The sequence below is a fragment of the Hydra viridissima genome, unplaced genomic scaffold (genome assembly GCF_058129835.1).
Source record: "Hydra viridissima isolate aposymbiotic clone 2 unplaced genomic scaffold, HvirCarnegie_v1 scaffold_11, whole genome shotgun sequence".
In the NCBI taxonomy this organism is placed as follows: domain Eukaryota; kingdom Metazoa; phylum Cnidaria; class Hydrozoa; order Anthoathecata; family Hydridae; genus Hydra; species Hydra viridissima.
Genome location: NW_028324310.1, coordinates 15,118,144 through 15,137,392, shown reverse-complemented (window position 1 = coordinate 15,137,392; position 19,249 = coordinate 15,118,144). Strand labels below are relative to the sequence as shown.

Genomic DNA, 19,249 nt, shown 5'->3' with positions numbered 1-19,249 from the left:
CATAACACTTCCAGTACTAAAAATAATAATGTTACACTTCACATAGGTCAAATCTCATGGACATTTTTTCTCCCCGCAGATTTAATAAGTTTCCATCTTGATCAGTCATAATCTTATTCCTATTCCATTGATTAGATGTTGGAAGACTGGAAGAAAGACTCGGTCTGTGAGAGGTTGCACATTCGTCTCTCAAATTTGCTGTAGTAAATCTATATTATGCAGTCTTTCCGTGACGTAAATAGTAACTTAGGCATCTAAGGCCAAGTTATAGCGGGACTCCAAGGGTTAGGAAGGTAAAAATCTGAACTAAAGTAAATCTGAAGGATGGGCTAACAATCCAACAGAGCTAATAGTACCCTTTTGATTATTACAGCAGATAAAAGAGAGTAAACCTCGGTCGGAAAGGGGAAAGTAACAGTCAAAAATAAAACAGCTGTAGTTAGTAGACCAAAGCAGGTACGTGTGCTTGAGCACCCAGCTACTGGCGGTACTTGGTGTTCTCACATATGTCAAGCGACATTAATAAAGGAAAAGATCTTAGGTGTCATCTCTACATAAAATTAACATAAAATTCCATTTTTCATACATCAAAAGGTTTTTACTTTATTAGAACTATAACACTTCACTTGCACAATAGCTAACTATATCATAGCTAGGGTCGAATGGTTTTTCCTATTTTCACTTAACGTCCAATGGTTATCACTTAGATGCCTTGGCGAGAATCGCTAGCTCTTCAAATTTCTACCTTATTTTTTACAGATAACATTTTGAGCTCGTTTTTTTGCGAATGAATGCGAATGTGTGCAAACTTGTGCTCATTTTTTTAAGCTGGTTGACTTTTTGGTTAAATATTTTGAGCTTGTTCGTCTGCGTATGCGTAAGCGTGCGCGCCATTATTAGCTTGCACACGTTTGCGTATCGAGAGTAAATTTTTGTGTGCACCAATTTTATGGTTGGTGAGATGGCTACATATGAAGTGGAGAGTGAGCTCTAACTCATCACTCTCTACGCTTTATATTTTTTATAGTTTACATCTTTGCCTGCATATTTGCAGTAGCCATATCACCTTTGTAAATAAATGTTAACTTTGTTTCGATGGCTGCTTAATGGCTACGATAAAGTAACTTGAATGTTCTGTTGCAATTACAATAAATTACACATTACAATACAATAATATTTTATTGCAATATTACAGAAACAATAAAAAAAATTTTGTTTTGGTATTGTATTGCTGTGATGAAAAACAATTACAATAAGTATTGTATTGTTTTTTTTTCTAACAATACAATAAAATTCGAGAACTATTGTATTGTATTGTTTTAATGAAATAAAATTACAATAACTATTGTAGTGTATTACTTTACATTAAAGTGAAAAGCTAACGTATTTTAACGTATTTATATTCATCTCTGACGAACTTACTATTATTTTTGCTATTTTTTATTTACGGATTTGAAATATATTGCAAATTTTATTTTTTACATATTTTGTTTAGAAGAAATTTAAGTTAAAATTATTTTTGTAACTTGGACATGGCGATCCTATAATTTTGCGTGGTTGTGGTGACAAATTACCATGAGTGTGCCATATATAGCACATTTATGATGATCATTAAAAAACCAAGTTATCTCTTTTTAATCGATTAAAATTGTATAAATTATTTTAATCAACATATATAAACATTATTTTATATATGTTGATTAAAAAGTAGCAAATGCGGTGTTGATCTTCAAAATATAATATAATACGCAAGCGGTATTAATCTTGATCACCTTCAGATCATATTTAGATTTCGCATTACCTATCTTGTAATTCTAAGTTCTATCTTGTAATTCTAAGTTCTAAATGGCCGCAAAATATTACCTGTCTGATGATAGCCTTACTATTTAAAATTGCCCAATTTACCATTCTAACACCCCTTCCCCCTCCCATTATGTTTCAGTAAAATAGAATGAATCATTAAATATTAGTTGTACCCTATTTCAAGGGTACAAGGGTGTATAGTCGGCAACTGGACTATTAAAACATTTATTAAATTTTGAAAATAAAATAATTTTTTTTATTACAATAACAATATATTATTATTGTATTACAAAGACGAATTACAATACAATATTTATTATTGTAGTGGATCATTACAATACACTTTTTTTTCAAATATTGTTATTGTTTTATAAAGATTAATTGCAATACAATATTTATTGTTATTGTATTACAGAATTACAATAGTTGTAAATCACAAGTATTTTTATTGTTTCTAATTTAAGTTAATACAATAACAATAATTATTGTTACTGTTATTGTTTTCATTACAATTACAATAGTGCTAACCCTACCCTGACCTTCCTCAGAAGTTCATATAAAGTCTTTTTCCTTAGTCATCCTGAGTAAGGAAAATAGCTTCAAACATACCTAAGAGTGATGCAATCTCTTATTATGCTTTCTAAACAGAATTTTCTTCTTCGTATGCTGTGAACGTGCATTTGTTTTGTAATCGAATCAACCAATCAGCAACTGGGACAGTTTCTACATGTCTTTTGGGTGGTACTGTTTCTAATATTTAAACAAAGATATGTTTAGTTTTGACTCGTTTTGAAAGCCGAGTTGTAAAGCAATAAAAATAAAAGTATGAGTATAAAACCATTATCCAAAATATCTAATGTCGTTTTTGTGTTTTAAGTAAATGCATTTTAAAAGTTTACTTAACAATCCAAGTCGTCAGTTGCGTATTTTGTATATTAGAAACGACAACAAAGGTTCTTCAATTGAGATAGTAGGATTTAGTTTTAGGGGGTACAAATAAGATTTAGTTTGGGGACACAGACAGGATTTAGTTTTAGATGGGGGGAGGGGGGGGGCAATAAATGCAATAAATCATCAAGTTGATGGTGTTGATCGCAAACAAAAAAATACTTTAGACGCCCTCCGTTTCTGCCCCATTTCATACGACTACTCAGAAATATTTTAGAACTTAGTAATTTTATATTCACTGCCTCTGCCTCTTATACTATGGATCAGTCTCATTTTTTTGTATTTTACAGCTAAAGCGACATCTACGTTGTTGTGAACTGACGTCTTCTAGTGAACAGAAAGAAGGCTTTAATTTTCAAATTTCAAAATCGAAAATCGAATATTTTTGACGAAACATCATTACAAAAATATTTAAAGTTGTTTGAGTTTTTATGCAATAATTTATAAATCTAAAAACTGTTGTCACAAAAGTTGATATCATCCCAGTCTCCATCCTCCCCCCCCCCCCCCACTCTCTCGGCACATAACTGTGGACGACCACATAGGAGTAATAAAAGTTAAAAAAAAATTTGTTTAGGTATGATGGTATTAAGAATGCTGTAGACTGTTTGTTATGACTGATTCTTTTGATCAGATCGGTCGTCTTTTGGTCGTCTCAGAGTAAAGAGAACTTCTGTAGGTTTCAGTAACTTTCACCAAACGGCGAATTCTATCATTCTATCGAATATCTATCATTCCATTCGAATATCTATCATTCTTTTGAATATCTATCGTTCTATCGAATATCTAGCATTCCATTCGAATATCTATCATTCCTTTCGAATATCTATCAGTATCATCAGTATTAACTTTCACCATACGTTACCATCATTCAAAAATTTCTTTATTCTTTTTATTGAAATTTGTATTTGAATTTTATGACAGGATATCGAAATGTAAAATCTTGAAGGATGATAGAATTAAATTTACAAAAAAAAATTAATCTATATTTTTAAGGAAGACGTCAAAAATTTCTCCAGGTCGATCGGAAACTTAAAGAGCAAAGATGGGATGACGAAACGTAGAACTTGTGTTGCAACTATTATAACAATTAGACTGTTTACTGCTTGAGTTAAAGTTTTTTCTATTTTCTTGACTTTATCTATTTTTATATCTGTTATATTATATTATCTATTTTTATTTTTTAAATATATTTATCTATTTTCACCAGAACATAATAACTGAGAACACACAAGTTAGAAGTAATAATTAAAATGATGTTCACCGACCGATTTTATTACCGACCGATTATTTCACAAAAGAACCAGTTGATATTTTCTATTACCGAGCAGTTCATTTATAACTCAACCAATGATACCGTTAGGTGTAATAAAAACAATTTATGAAAAATATTTTTAGATATTTTAGTGCATCATATTAAAACGGATTACCTAAATCTTCTTTCAAATCAAATTTCTACACAATTTAAAACGCACTTTTTAGTTAATTTAAGAAAAAAATCTTCTAAACACAACCGAAATATAATTTCGTGTTATTTGTTATGGAGTTCTAATTGATGTGATTAATTTAGGATCACACGAACCAAATACAAAGGGCTGATCTTCTGCACTTTGCAAATTAATGTTCAAAGGTTTAATGTTAACAGGCTTGCCTTCACAAAGTGCTCTAAAACTTTCCTTAAAAGATGAAAGCAAATCCAGGTTCTTGAATTTGATCGCAAAAATACAATCGCACGGCGAGCCGTCGCTGACGTCAGAGAACGCGTTCCACGTAACAGTGAGTTCGTTGTTCTTGAAAGGTTCTAAACGCATTTCAGAAGTTAAAAGATGATTGGCGCATACGATATGGACTTGATCTCTTCGCATGACAAGCCGTGCTTTTCCCGTTTCCTTATGACGTAACAATTTCACTTCTCCGACACCTCTTTCTTTCCATTTTTTATCATCGAACCTATATAACTTACATCGTTCATTAAATATGACACCTTCATTCTCCTCCCCACTTTCTACCGCTACAGATTTTAGTTGAACAATTGGCTCCACATATATATTGACATCCGCGTCGTCATCGTGCTCAGCTTTGGAACTTTCCGCTTTGTTATTCGATTGAAAAAGACCGGTACCCGAACCAGCAAACGTCTTACCAGCATTGTTCGAGAATCCAGATTTATCACAACTTGCTAAAGTGGCAAAAGATATTTTATCGAATGAACCGCCAAATATAGGAGGATTGTAAATACCGCTTTTGGAATTATCGATTTGAACATCTTTTAAAATTTCGTTGGCGCTCTTTTCTTCTTCATGAATTAAGTCTTTAACATCCTCAAATACAGACAAAAAACTTTCTGCTGCAGGCATATCGCTGAACTTTAACGCGTACTTACCATAACATGTATCTAAATGAAAAACAGTTTTCGAGTCAGCGGGCATACTTAGTTCAAGTTTCTTCGACAATTTTATGACCAACTGCTTATTTCCCGCCGGGTCAGTTACTGTAATGTAGTAGGCATTAGTCTTTTTCTCAATTTTGACGTCGTTTAGATTTTCGAACTCGTGGTATTCATCCGCTAAGTACCTAAACAAGTAACCTTTTGTACTAAAAACTGATTCGGCATCCGATAATTCGGAATGATATACGCTAAATAACTCGTCGTCTGAAGATTTCTTATCTTTGAATATTGTTTCATGAGTATTAATTACGCTATTCTCGTCAATCAGTTTGGCATCTGGTGTATAATTATAAAAGCTCTTAGGAAGTAAAAATGCCTCAGGCACTTCAGAAGTTTTTACACGTGTTAGTATAAGGTCTGATTTACTTTCTTTATCGGATGTCATATCTTTTGCTCTAAAAAGCAAAACATGTATGAAACAAATAAAATAAAAGTCATTAAAAGAGATTGTAAGAGATTGAAAGCGATTTCAAGACATTGCATTGCAATCCAAATTATCAAGAATTACTTACCTTTCACCACCATTCTTTTCTTCGTTCTTAGAAGTCAATTTCGTTCTTCGATTATTTGTCAGTGAAGTTTCATTATAAAATGTTTCCGGAAGAAGCAGCCTTTTCGCTTTAATTTGTAAAGCATTATCGATCTTCGGCTCATACGAGACTTTTATCTCCTCATCGTTAACAACGATTTTTTCATCACCCTCGTCACCAGACTCTATTTCGATAATGTGTAAATGTGCAGCAGTTTCGCAAATATTAGCGGGACCATCAGAGCAAGCTGAATTGAATGCATCGGCGAATGCTTTCGCTCGCTCTTCAAGTTTGAAACGAGCAGCAAAGGTTTGCTCAGTAGGGTCACCATCAGAGATATCAGAGTTACTTTTCCAAACATACGCATTCTTACTTGTACCCATGGGTTTGATAACCATTCCCTTCACTAACATATGGTTAGCACATAGTTTATGAGTTTGATCGCGTCTCAATAACAATCGACACTGTTTTGTTTTTTTATGTTGTAAAAGTTTGAGCTCTCCAATTCCTCTTTCTTTCCACTGCTTATCAAATCGAAACATCTTACAGCGTTCACTGAAGAGAACAGTTTCTTCTTCTTCACCCGTCGCATGGCTTACATGCGACAATGAAACAAGCGGAGCAAATTCTGCTGAGCACTCACTGTCGTCAACTTCAAGAGTAGTATTGGGGGAAGTAACGGTTGCAGTAGCGTTGTTAGAAGAGATTGTGGAGAGTTCTCTAGGCGCATCAAACGTGAAAGCAAACGGTTTATCACCAAATAAAGACTGAACTTGTTCGGATGCAGGTTTTTCCCGAAGATCATCAATACTGCTTGCAGCAGACAAGCTCGGTAACGGAGAAATACCAAATGTAAACTTAAAGTCAGTGCTGAGGCCTTGAGGCATCCAAAAAACGGAGTCAGATTTTGTAGTTTTTTTCTCGTTTTCTTTCGGACTAACCTTTTTTGATTGTAAGATATTTGGTGGAGGCAAAACACTTGGAGGAGGCATTAATTGTTGATCAATATTAGCCTTATTTTTGGGGTCAGAAATCTCATCAGTAGCGCTTAAAGTTTCGGAAAAATTAAAAGATGGACTTCTATTTTTTATTTCTGAACTTTTGGTTTTAGAAACTGAATCATCTAACTTAAAATTAATCGGCTTTGAAAATTCTTCAGGATCTAAACGAACCACTGGTGTTTTCTGTTTGGCTGATTGACATTGCCTGCAAATATCTCGACTGCCATTGTTCTTAGCTAGACAAATTGGACATTCCCAGGTATTAGGGTCTGCTTCAAAATTACTTTCTTTACATACGGGAGTGTGCTCAGGTTTAATACCAAACATAAAAGAAGACTTTGGAGTAGATTCTTTGACTTGAGACACCGGCCCTCCAAAAGTAAACAAGTTTGGTTTTGCAGCAAATGTGAAACCTGCAGAGGGGGAGTTAGAAGGAGCACCAAAGCTAAAGCCTGATGTGGCACTTGAAGAAGCACCAAATGTAAACAAGTTGTTCTTCGTAACACAATCAGACTTTGAATTAAATGAGGTATTTGTGCTGGAAGATATATTGCTGGACGCAACTGCATTTGGATTCGGAGACTGACAAGCTGCACAAATTTGCACGCTACTCTGATTTACTACTAAGCATGTGGTACAGCTCCAACCTCCTTTAAGGGCAAACTTTGACTTTAAGTTTGTTACTTTAATTGCGTTACTCGTTTGTTCGTTACTCGTTCGTTCGTTACTCGTTTGTTCGTCATTAGAAGTGACTTTAGAAAATGCTATAGCTCTGCACTTATCAAAACATAATTTAAACTCAGCAGCCATTTCAGATGTCTTAAACCTCGCACAAAATTGCCCAGCTTTTGCTTCTCCGTCTGATATATCAGCTTGAGTAAACCAAGCCCACGTTTTATTAGACTTGTCAAAAGGTTTTAATTCCATCTCTGTTACTATAGTATGATTGGCACACAGCTTATGAACTTGTTCTCTTCTCATTACAACACGACAGTTGTTTTTGGTTTTGTCTCTAGTTAACTTTAGTTCTCCTATGCCTCGCTCTTTCCAAGCTTTTGTATTTGAGTCAAACCTGAAAAGCTTAACTCGATTGGAAAATATTATTTCATCATTTTCTTCACCAGTGTTTATATGATCTAACTTTGAAACGTGAGCTATTGCCTCAACATAAATGTCATTATCTTCATCATGTAAAACCGAAGGTGAGTTTGTATCTGCATTATTAGTTTGGTTAGCTAAGTTTTTATGATCGTTAGGACTCATTTTATCAGATATTTCAGAAACTTTTGATCCTAGTTTAGCCTGAGGAGTAGTGAATATAGCAGCTGTTGATGTAAGTGCATCAGATTTTTTCAAAGAAAATGAAAACAGGGGTGTGGTCGAACTAGCTCCAAATGTTGTAGGTGTATAAGTAAACTGAAAACCAGAAAAACTGGTACTGGGTACTGATACTTTAATGTTGGATGATGCAGTAGATGAGCCAAAATGAAACGGGGCTGCCAAAGTCCCTGATGTTCCGCTGGCATCTACTTTCTTTAAATTTGGATTGTTGCAAGAAATACAATTAGATTTATTCTCGTCATTTCGCACTAAACAAGAGGTACATTCCCACTGTCCAGGCTGTAATGAAAATTTAGCAGCTAGTGTTTTTGTAGAAACTTTTGTTCTAGATTCAACAGTCTGTTCCAGAGCATTTTCATCTTTTGATGCCATTTCTAATATATTCTTGGGTTCGATGCTTTTATTCTGGACATCCATCTTTGGAAGCACTTTGCCCATTGCTTCTTTGCATGTTTCAAATATAGTTTTAAATTGGCCAGCAACCTCAAGATTGCTAAATTTAACGCAAAATTGTGAAGGTATAGGTGGAAGTCCTTCAGAATAATCTGATGGAGTAAACCATACCCAAGATCGATCTGAAGACATTAATGGCTTTAATTCCATATCTGGCATAATCGCGTGATTTGCACACAACTTGTGTATTAACTCTCGTCGCATAAGTACACGCCTATATCCTGTAACAGTATTTTGCGTTAACTTAATTTCTCCAACACCCCTCTCTTTCCATTGACCATCATAACGATAAAGCTTACAGCGATGCTTAAACAATATTTCATCCTCTTCTTCTCCAGTTTTTATAGTTTTTAACTTTGTTACTTGCACAATTGCATCTACATGAGGGTCATACTCACTTTCTTCTTCATTATCTTTATCTTCGCTTTGTTCAGAAACAAAAAGCTGAGTCCCAGCACCAATGAAGGAAGCTGTAGTTTTACCACCAAACTCAGGTAATGCAGCCAGCTCAGCAAATAAATTAACTGGTTCTTTTTTTGCTTGTTTTTCACCCAAAACATCTAAAAAACAGAAATAGATTTTTTACTGTTGAAAAAGTACAAAAATTACCAAATAAAACAACAAATAAACTTACATACATACATTACATTACATTACATACATTACATTGCATTACATTACATTACATTGCATTACATTACATTGCATTACATTACATTGCATTACATTACATACATGCATAGTGATTAAACACAAGAAAATATCATTATATTGGACACAAGAACAATACATTGGTCAACAAAAAAATTTTTTTTTGCTGACTTAGGTTTGACAGTTGTTTTTAGATAAATAGGGGTCTCTGAGTTCAAATATATCAATAGTTTTTTTTCTATCATAAGTCTTTATCTATAGGCATTCAAATAATTACCGATGTCTGCCTAATCTGTTGCTACGTTTCAGAAACCTATTGCTGTTTTGTGGTTGGGCTTGTATTGTGGTTGTAGACTATGATCAGTCTGAGTTGATTATGCAGTGAGTTAGAATGAGTGTTTTTTGTGGAAGCTGAGTGATTCTACAAAAACAGTGGCAGCTCATAAGTATTTTATGCCTTTTTGGCTGCTTTACTAGAAGTTTTAGGTGGTGCCTATTACTTTATACACCTCAAAATCAACCCATCAACAGGAGTTTAGCAGTCAACTAATCAGAGCATACCTCGTCTGCCATTGGATTGAGTGTTCGAAGGAACACTCATAAGCACACCTCCACTACTATCCCAAAAAGTTATCACTTGTATTGGATTACAATTATCATCACTACACTCAGTCTAATGTAAAGGCATCAGTACAAAGTAAATGTTTCAGTTCGAGACAATTTTTGTTACACTTGTGGGAAATTTTTTAGTATCAAATTAAAGGACGAACATTAATGACTTTGCCAAAGAGCTGACATGGCTTACTTTAAGGTCAAATTGGGTGATCAGGGTAAACTGTAAACCCTGCAAAATGCATGCAAACCATCTGTTGAAGATTTACATCAACGGACAAAGGGTACAAGGGAAAGACTAATATATGGCATCCTTATGATATGGCAAGAGCTAAAAACCACGCAGACAGTTGTTACTTCTGTCTCACAAAGACTTTTGGTTATACAAAGAAAATGAGACAAAACATAAGTTACCCAAGTCTGGCTTCAGCATCAGACCCAAGTCATTAATAATCATCTTGATGAAATCCAAGCTAATCTTGGTAACCTAAGTAACATGCATGGTGATTTGTTTTGTTAAGATGTGAAAATAATGGAAGATATCAAGAGATATCAAGGCCAATTAAACACATATATGATGGTAAACTACTGTCAGAGTATTAAATGAGTGTGGCTGGACACGAAACACTCAAGACACTCTTGTAAGTGAAAATTTGTTCCATGAATATGTCTTTATATAAAAAAAAAAAAAAACATGTATTATCCTGTATTTTAGTGTTCGTTTCAATTTAATTGATTTTATAACATGTTTTGAACCTATTTCACTCATTAATGTAACCTGAGAAGTCAATCAATAAAATTTAGCTTTATTTATTTATTAAATCATAAAACACAAATATGCTGTAAATTAAAAAGTTGATGCGTTAGACAAAAAAAGAAGTCAGATTTGGAATCAGCACAAATTCAGTAAAAAACAATCACCAAATTTAAGTCAGTTAAAATTGTGTTGATTAGTGTTATCAGATGTTCAATAAAAAACTTGAACTATTTTTTTGTAGAATATTTTAAGTAAAACAATATTTTAAATTACATATACATACATATATGTATATGTATATATGTATATATATACATACATACATGTATATGTATATATGTATATATATATATATGTATATATGTATATATATTACCTTGTTTGACATTAGCATTTTTCTTTTTTATGTACTCATCATCACAACCACTGCAACCAGTACATGGTGTTTGGTTCTCATATAAAAAGTAAGTCAAGGGAAGAAGCAGACGACTTGCTTTAGCCTTCTGTGCAAACGTTGGTTCTTTTACAATTGTAATTACCAAATCATTGTCAAAAGTGTTTTTTAGCTCAGAATACTTTTGTGAACAACCCATCCTATATTACAGTTTTTATATTATAATTGTTAAGTAATTTAGATTGGTAAATAATTTATGATTGGTAAATAATTTATAATTGCTAAATAATTTATAATTGTCAAATAAATTATAATTATTTATATTATAAATTTATATAGAAAAAGTTAACTTAGTTATTCCATGTGAGAAAAACAATAATAATAATATAAACAGTAATAAACTAGTAAAAACAATTTTTCGCACAACTTTTAATTGTTTTTAGTACTTGCTAAAAATAGATGCCCTGAAAAAAGTCTAATTCTGGTTTTACTTTAATTTTATTTTCATTGTAAATGTAGTTAAGAATATCATTCCTGGCCACTTTCCTAGTTAGATATCGGATAATTTATTGTAAAAGTATTTGCACTTGGTAAAAGTTTGTAAAAAAATACTAAGTGCAACATTAAACTGATTTTTTGTTAGATTTTAAGATATTAGATATTATTTAACAAGCAAAATTAAAATAATTAAAATTAAATTGAACAATTTAAAATCAATATAACAACACTGATAAAATTATGAATGAATAATTTTTAAGGAAATTCAACATAGTTCAAAAATTAGAGGAATTTTCTGTCAATAAAAATTTTTTTCTGATTGGAATTCTATATTCAATGCATGCATTGAATATAGAAGATTTTTGATCCAAGAATGCTTTTACATTTAGAATAAAATAATCTAAAAACATGCTTTAATCAGAAAACATTTTTCTGTTTGCAGAAAAATATCATGAGATCAGCTTTAATGCTTTAAAATGATCCAAAGATCTAATTTATTACAAAGCAAAAGGTGGATAGCAGTTATAAAATTGTAACCTTCATCTCAGTTTGGTTTGTATAAGAAGAGCATATTATTCCTAGAATAAGCTGTCCATTTTCAGAGTGGCCAGGGATCACATGGTCTAAGATAAATAGAACCATATCTTCAGGATTGGAGATACATGGTCACATTTATCTGGTTATAACGATATAGAATTACCCAACTTTAAAATCAAGCATAAATTTTTTAATTTATTTGTGATTTAATTGAAAAAATAAAAATTAAGACCATATAAATGCTCTAACTATTCATTTTCTCATATAAATCTTTTGCTACTGTAGAACTTTGTAGAATGATCTACTGAAATACTGAAGCTCAATATAACAGACTGAACAAAAGTTCAACAGAATAAAAATCAAGTAGAAAAAATATAAAAAATAAAGATGCAATCAACAATTAACTTCACAAGTATTTCCTTTTGGTGTTTTTTTTAATGAGCTTTAAGTTAGCATTTATTGAAAATATATATATGATAGATATTAACACATGATATATATTGACCAAAGACATGACACATAACTGACACATGATAGATATTAACACATGGTATATATTGACCAAACACATGACACATAACTGACACATGACACATACTGACATTGGCAGCTTATCAACCTTAGTATCTTATTACACAATATTTATCAATTTTTTAATTATTACCAACATTTACAAGAACCATAATTTCTAATTTTTAGGCCAGCATAAATATTGTATAGTAATATGATTTCTCCAGACATGTCATTTCACTTCTCATTTTGTTTGTTGATCCACTTTTTGTAACACTTTTTTTTTTTTTTAATGCTTTTTATCTTAACCTGCATATACCTTTTCTAAACTCAAAGTTTTACAAATAACAACTTTATTTTCAAGCAAAAAGTTGATACACGACAAAAATTTGAAACACGACAAAATTTTTATCCAAAAATAAATTTTAACATTTTTAACGTTTCTCTATTTTGTGAGCCATTTTCTCTTTTTTTTTTTCACTTAGACTATCTTTTACTTTATTAATGCAAGTTTCTGAAGAATTAAACTCCTCTTCTAAAAAAAAGAAAAACTTGAAACTTTACAATTTGAAAATTTGCATTAAAAACAAAAGAGAATCTTACTCTTCCTTAACAGAGAAACCTTCGTTTTCTTCATTTTCTTTACTTTCGCATGATCCACGCCTACTGCTACTTGCGTGAGATGGTTGATACTCATTGTCATCATTTTCATAACCAAAATCCTCATCTGGATCATAATCATAGTCTTCGTATTCTTCATAAGGATTTTGGTCATCACCATAATAATGTCCATTTTCATCATAATAATCACCATCATCATCATAGTACTCAATCTAAATTTAGAATTAGTTGATAAGATGTTAATAAAGGATAAACTATATTTTGATGTCCTTTAAAGTAATTGTTAAAATACTTCTAATTTTAAAAAAGATGAAAAGTCAAATTGTAATTAACATAAATCATTTTACCCTAACTTTTCAACCATGCCATAAATATAGTAAACAGAGCATATAATAAATACAAAAGAAAACAAAACAATTAAAAGCACCTGTTCATTTTCTTCTCCGTAGTAATAATCCCCATCACCATTATCATCATCATTTTTTTGCTGATCTAATGATAACTCTTCATCTTCCATAGTTCTTGGATCTTCTTTATGTCCGATAGAATCAAGACCTGTTGTATTTCCTGTGAAAAACATTTTTTGAGGTGATGCAGAAGTCCAAAAAGATGATGGATCAACAGAACTGTTTACCACACCTCTCTCAAAGACAGGCAACTTTTCCATACCTGTTATAGTTGGTTTAAGAGGAGTTGTTTGTACCTGAGGTTTACTAGGAGTCTGCTTCAGCAGTGAGGACATAATAGGGTAATTTTGTGCGCTTATGTCATTGTTTGATGAAGCAGTAGAACTGCTAGATGTTGAAAAACTGAAACCAGAGAATGGTGAGTTTGATTTAGAAGATACAGAAACAGAAGTGCTTGTATTATCAATTTTAAAAGAAAATCCTGCAAAGGGATTTGGTTTGGTTTCAGTAGTTGTTGGTGTTGCTTCAGAAACTGATGTATTTAATTCAAATTGAAAACCTGAAGATTCATTTTCAGATACTATTGGGGCTTTTTGTGACAAAAACGGATTACTGGGATCTTTCGAGGGTTTACTTGCAAATACAAAAACTGGTTTACCCTCTGGAGAAGTTTGGATGTTATCAGTAACTTTAAACGAGAAAATTGGTGCTGATTGAGTAGATCTAGCTTCAGATATAAAATCTTTAGAATGGCTAACTGCTACAGATTTTGGATTGGAAGCTTTACAGGCTAAACATTCTTTAATCTCAGGTGGGTTCGATACTAAGCATGTATTACAATTCCAACTTCCCAATTTTGGTGCAGATAGAATATTCATTGGTTTATTTTTAACATTAGGATCCTTGTAAAGTTGAGGCTTCTCTGCTGCAGATAAATTTTGATATTTTAAAAATATTTCCTGGAACTCATCAGCTTTTTCTTGCGTTCTAAACTTGATAGTGAATTGCTCAGATTTAATATCCTCACTTGAAGCATCTGCAGCTGTAAACCATGACCATGCAGCTGTAGTGCCAGCTTTTTGTTCTAAGAACATTTCTGGTGTAATTATGTGGTTGCAGCATACTCGAAGAACATGATCTCTGCGCATTGTTATTCGAGCCTTCTTTGTTGCATCATTCCACAATATCTTTACTTCACCTACACCTCTCTCTTTCCATTGATTACTGCCTTTGTCAAAACGATATAGCTTTGCACGATGTACAAATTTTTCCTCTTCACCTTCCTCTCCTGTGACAAGATTACTTTGTGATGTCAACTTCACAATTGGCTCAACATAAATGTCATCCAACTCCAAAGCAGGAGTATTTGGGGTTCCTTTAACAGATATCACCCTTTCTTTCTCTTGAGGTGTCTTACTGGTCTCATCTTTTAAAGTTGGTGCTTCTACATCACCACTTTTTTCCCGAAGTTGTTCCACATGCTCAGAAAGACCTAATAAGGTTAGACTAGTGTTAACAGATATTCTTTTCAAAGTCTAAAAATACTAAAATAAACTTTTAAACCCAGCATGAATGCGAGGAATAAATTTGTCTTTACTAAATATATCTGTTATGAATATGCATGTTTATATATAAGAGAGGGCTTTACTGTTCAACTTTCTAAAATTACAGCTTATCTTGTTCTGATAAATAAAGAAACAATCTGAGAAAAATTTTAGCTCAATTAGTCAACTGCAACCGAACCCTAATTGAAAACATAAATCACATTACACAACTAAGATCAAATCGTTAACTGTGTAATGTGATTTCCATTACACTTATTAAACAAACTTTTTTCACAACATCCCTCCACTATTTTTATGTTAATTTTAACATATAACAACTTGTAATATGTAATAATTTAAATCAATAATAATATATCATAACGTGATCAACTAAAAAATTTTCATTTTTTATCTTTCAAAATTGTTTGCAGTTTAAAATTCATGTTTTTCTAGACTTGTAAAGTGATAACTTAATCAGGCAGCTTGTCACATGAGTTAAAAAAAACATTTTCTCTAGTTGTCTCTCTTACTAGTTACATTTACAATTAATTGCTGGAGCCCAACTCTCTTTGATCCAACAAGTTTTTAAAATTTTTTTCTACTTTGTAAATAATTCAACAAAAGTGAAGTAAATAAAAAAAAATTACATTTTTGGTGAAAGGAACTGGGTACTATGTGGATAAGCTACTTAAACTACTACTAATATTATTCTTGTTGTTGTTGTTGTTATTGTTATCATTATCATCATTTATTATTATTTTATTATCATCACCATCACCAATCATCACCATCACCACCACCACCACCACCACCACCACCACCACCACCACCACCACCACCACCACCACCACCACCACCACCATCATTATTATTATTAAGTTTGCCATTACCTTATCTTTATTATTAACTAAAATATCAACTATACTTTTCCTTCATTAATTACCTGAGAAGTAGCCTTTTTCAAAAGATGGCTGAGGGGAAAACGAGTCCCACCACATATCAGAACCTTGTGAATCAATACCATTACTACTTACAACAGGGGTCATTGGATTTGAACCAGAATGTGATCTAAAATAATTTTTAAAAATCTTTAAAAACTTTACAATCTTCATTAAACAAAAGCTTAATGAATAAAAGCATCAAAATAAAAACAAACAGCAATAAAAATTTTATTATTTGAGTAAAAAAAAAAAATAGTAATAATAATAAGTAGCACACACCTAGTAATAGGAGCTTGTGGTACCGGCATATACACTTGTTGTGGAGCATATTGCATATTTAACATATTATAAGCATCAGGAGTTTGAATGATTTGAGGCAAAATAACAGAGGGATGTGGTCGAACATTTTGATAGACAAAAGACTGATGGAGATTACTTTGAGGAGTATCAATAGGTTGAACTGACTGGGGAGTCACAGATACCAAACCTTGTCTCACGATAGATACTTGAGGTGCTGTTTTAGGATGTAACATACTGTTAACACCTAAAGGTACTAAAGAAGGTTGAATACCAGTCTGCATCATCATACCTGGGTGAATATGAGGTGATGGATAGCCTGGTGATGGATATGCATGAATGATATTTTGTTGTTGATATTGAATATTATCAATTTGTGCTTTATACATTGCAAGAGTTTGTTTTAAGCTTTGATTTTCGCATTCTTTTGCTTCCAGCTGTTGCTGAAGGATGCTTCTCTCAAATGATGAAGCCTAAAAATTTTTTAAAGGATTTAGTTTAATTAACAGTGAATTAAAACAATAATTTTAATAAAATTGATTACACATACTTCTAAGTTACTTGTATCAAATGCTGAAGTCTCCAAATAAACATCAGCTTCTTCTGGTAAGGGAGTAATTGATTGCCTTTGAAAAACTAGTGATTTTTTACTAACTGGTGCCTTATCTAAAAGTTGTAAATCTTGCAACTGTTTTATTAAGCTTTGTTTTAAATCTGGAGAATGTTCTGCATTAGAAATACAAATGGATAATTTTTCCTTTGCTTTAGTCATGTAGTACAATAAATCCTTTTCACCGTCAAATGTTCCTGTGTCACTTTGAGAAGCCAATTGTATGTAAATCTACAAATAAAAAAAAAAAAAGCTTTTGAACAGGAGAAAGTAAAAAAAAAACAACAATTTAAATAAAAACTAAAACATTAGGAAAGTAACAGATCTCATGGAAAACTAATTCAAAAATGAATATTACCTGCGCTTGACTATACATTGAGTGAAGACTTTTCACTTCATTATAATATTTCAAAGCATCTTTAAAATTATTATCTAACATGCTGGCATCAGCAAGTCGAATGTAATTTTTATTCAACATGTTGACAACATCATCAGGCTATATTATAAACATAGTTATTGATAAAAATTACAACTAACTACAAACAAAGTTTCCACCAAGGAAAGTTGATATTTTAAGATTATCTTATACAACAAAAGCTATGTGGTTATCCTTTACTTAGCGTACCAAAACAAGTGTCTATTTAGTAGATTGTTCATTTTTCATTCCATAACTTACTTTTAAGTTTATTTTGTAGTGTTTTACATTTAAACAACTTGTTCTTCAAAAGCTAACTAAATCCAAAAAAAAACTTCAACAAATATTGAAAGTTGAAAAAAATTTAAAATGTTTAGTCAGTTTTAAACTTACAAGTATGGGATCAGACAAAGGTAAAATAAGTGGATTATCTGTCAACGGTAAAACACGATTACTAAACAAGATAAAAAAAAATTTTTTAGAAGAAAATAGAAGAAAATTGTTTCTGTTTGCTTTGTTTTTTTTTTTTTTTATTCATGATTTATTTAGTAAACTTGGCAAAAAAAGTATTGCAGAACCTTTTGTATCAACAAGCTAATAAATTTAATGTTTTAATTTCACTGGGTTAAACTTATTTTTAAACAAGCAAGTGCTTGTTCCTAAAAAAAAAAAAGAAAAATGCTGGCTCAGCAAATGGAACAAATTTTATAAAAACAGAAAAAGATGCCAGAATAGGGTCTGTAAACTTAATGTTAGTTGGTAAAATTTTTATTTCAAATTACTATCCTTTACTAACCTTTTATAAACTTCTAAAATTTTTATGGCTTCTTTCATATAATAAGTTGCTCGTGAATGTAAACTCTAAAAAAAAAAAAAAAAATCAACCAGAAGTTGTTAACGGCTCTGAATCAACACAACCTTGAGATTAAATTGAAAAATATATAACACAACATCAAATAAAAAATTAAAATGTTGATAGAGAATATTGTAATATCAAATTTCATATATACAAGACACACACAACAGGAAGAAATGGTTCACTAAAAAAGTGATTAAATACCATCACATGCACGTCTAAAATCAATATAAAGTGTAATGGACAAATCTTGCAATATTTTTCTCACAGATAGCATTTTTAAATTTGTTATGAAATTTTCTTTTTTTTTTTTTTTTTTGATCTTTTGAGAAAATATACCTTTTCAATATACTAAATTAAGACTTTCAAAAATAAAAATATGTGAAGTTTTTTTTTTTCCATTTTTATTAAACATTGAAAACATAAAACAAATTTGCTAAACTAAAAATATTTTTATTGAACTGAAGTTGGTGAAAAAATGTTCCATTTGCTCAGTGAAAATGCTGTTTGGCTGATTTATCTGAATTTTTTTTGTACAGCACTACAACTACAGCCATCCATGCATCTTAAATTTGTACAACCTATAAGAATGCTCTTAATCATCTGAAAAAAGTTCTAATTAAAGTAATTTTGAAGATATTCTTCATTGACTTAAATTGAGTGAAATAAGTAGCTAAAAGTAGCTTAAGAATAAGCAGAGATAAACATTTAAAATTGTAAACTCAATAGATATAAAAAGTTCTCTAAACATTAGTTGGTTTGAAAGAGCAGATTTTTTATACTGTGGAACTAAGAATACACTCATTCATAAAGAGAAGCATGCAGATGAAAGCTGGGTGAAAAGGTACAATACATAAAAACTGCAACAACTCCATTACAACTGGAGATAATTTAAGATCTGCAGTTGTAATGGAGTTGTCACCTTTTCATAGTAATACTTTTCTTTACACTTGTTTAACAAATTCATGTAAACAGTAACTTACATGAATATTTACATGAACTTTACATGCCTTTAGAATTATTATTTCTAGTACTCATCAACATTTTGTGGGATGAGTTTAAATGTCGGAAGCT

At 31.6% G+C, this 19,249-nt stretch overlaps 1 protein-coding gene across 2 annotated transcripts in view; it reads right to left on the bottom strand.

Moving 5' to 3' along the window:
- Positions 1–4,129: 4,129 nt before the first annotated feature.
- LOC145191267 (E3 SUMO-protein ligase RanBP2-like) overlaps positions 4,130–19,249 on the bottom strand; it is a 34,242-nt gene continuing 19,122 nt past the window's right edge. For both annotated transcript variants that reach the window (XM_090067504.1, XM_090067505.1), the window contains 11 exons: positions 18,116–18,180; positions 17,713–17,773; positions 17,263–17,400; positions 16,845–17,135; positions 16,277–16,767; positions 16,000–16,124; positions 13,533–15,004; positions 13,088–13,317; positions 10,922–11,139; positions 5,713–9,085; positions 4,130–5,595 (listed from right to left, as the gene is read on the bottom strand). In XM_090067504.1, coding sequence (XP_089923630.1) covers positions 4,290–5,595; positions 5,713–9,085; positions 10,922–11,139; positions 13,088–13,317; positions 13,533–15,004; positions 16,000–16,124; positions 16,277–16,767; positions 16,845–17,135; positions 17,263–17,400; positions 17,713–17,773; positions 18,116–18,180 — 7,770 coding nt within the window. In that variant the 3' untranslated portion in view covers positions 4,130–4,289. The remainder of the gene's footprint in view (positions 5,596–5,712; positions 9,086–10,921; positions 11,140–13,087; positions 13,318–13,532; positions 15,005–15,999; positions 16,125–16,276; positions 16,768–16,844; positions 17,136–17,262; positions 17,401–17,712; positions 17,774–18,115; positions 18,181–19,249) is intronic.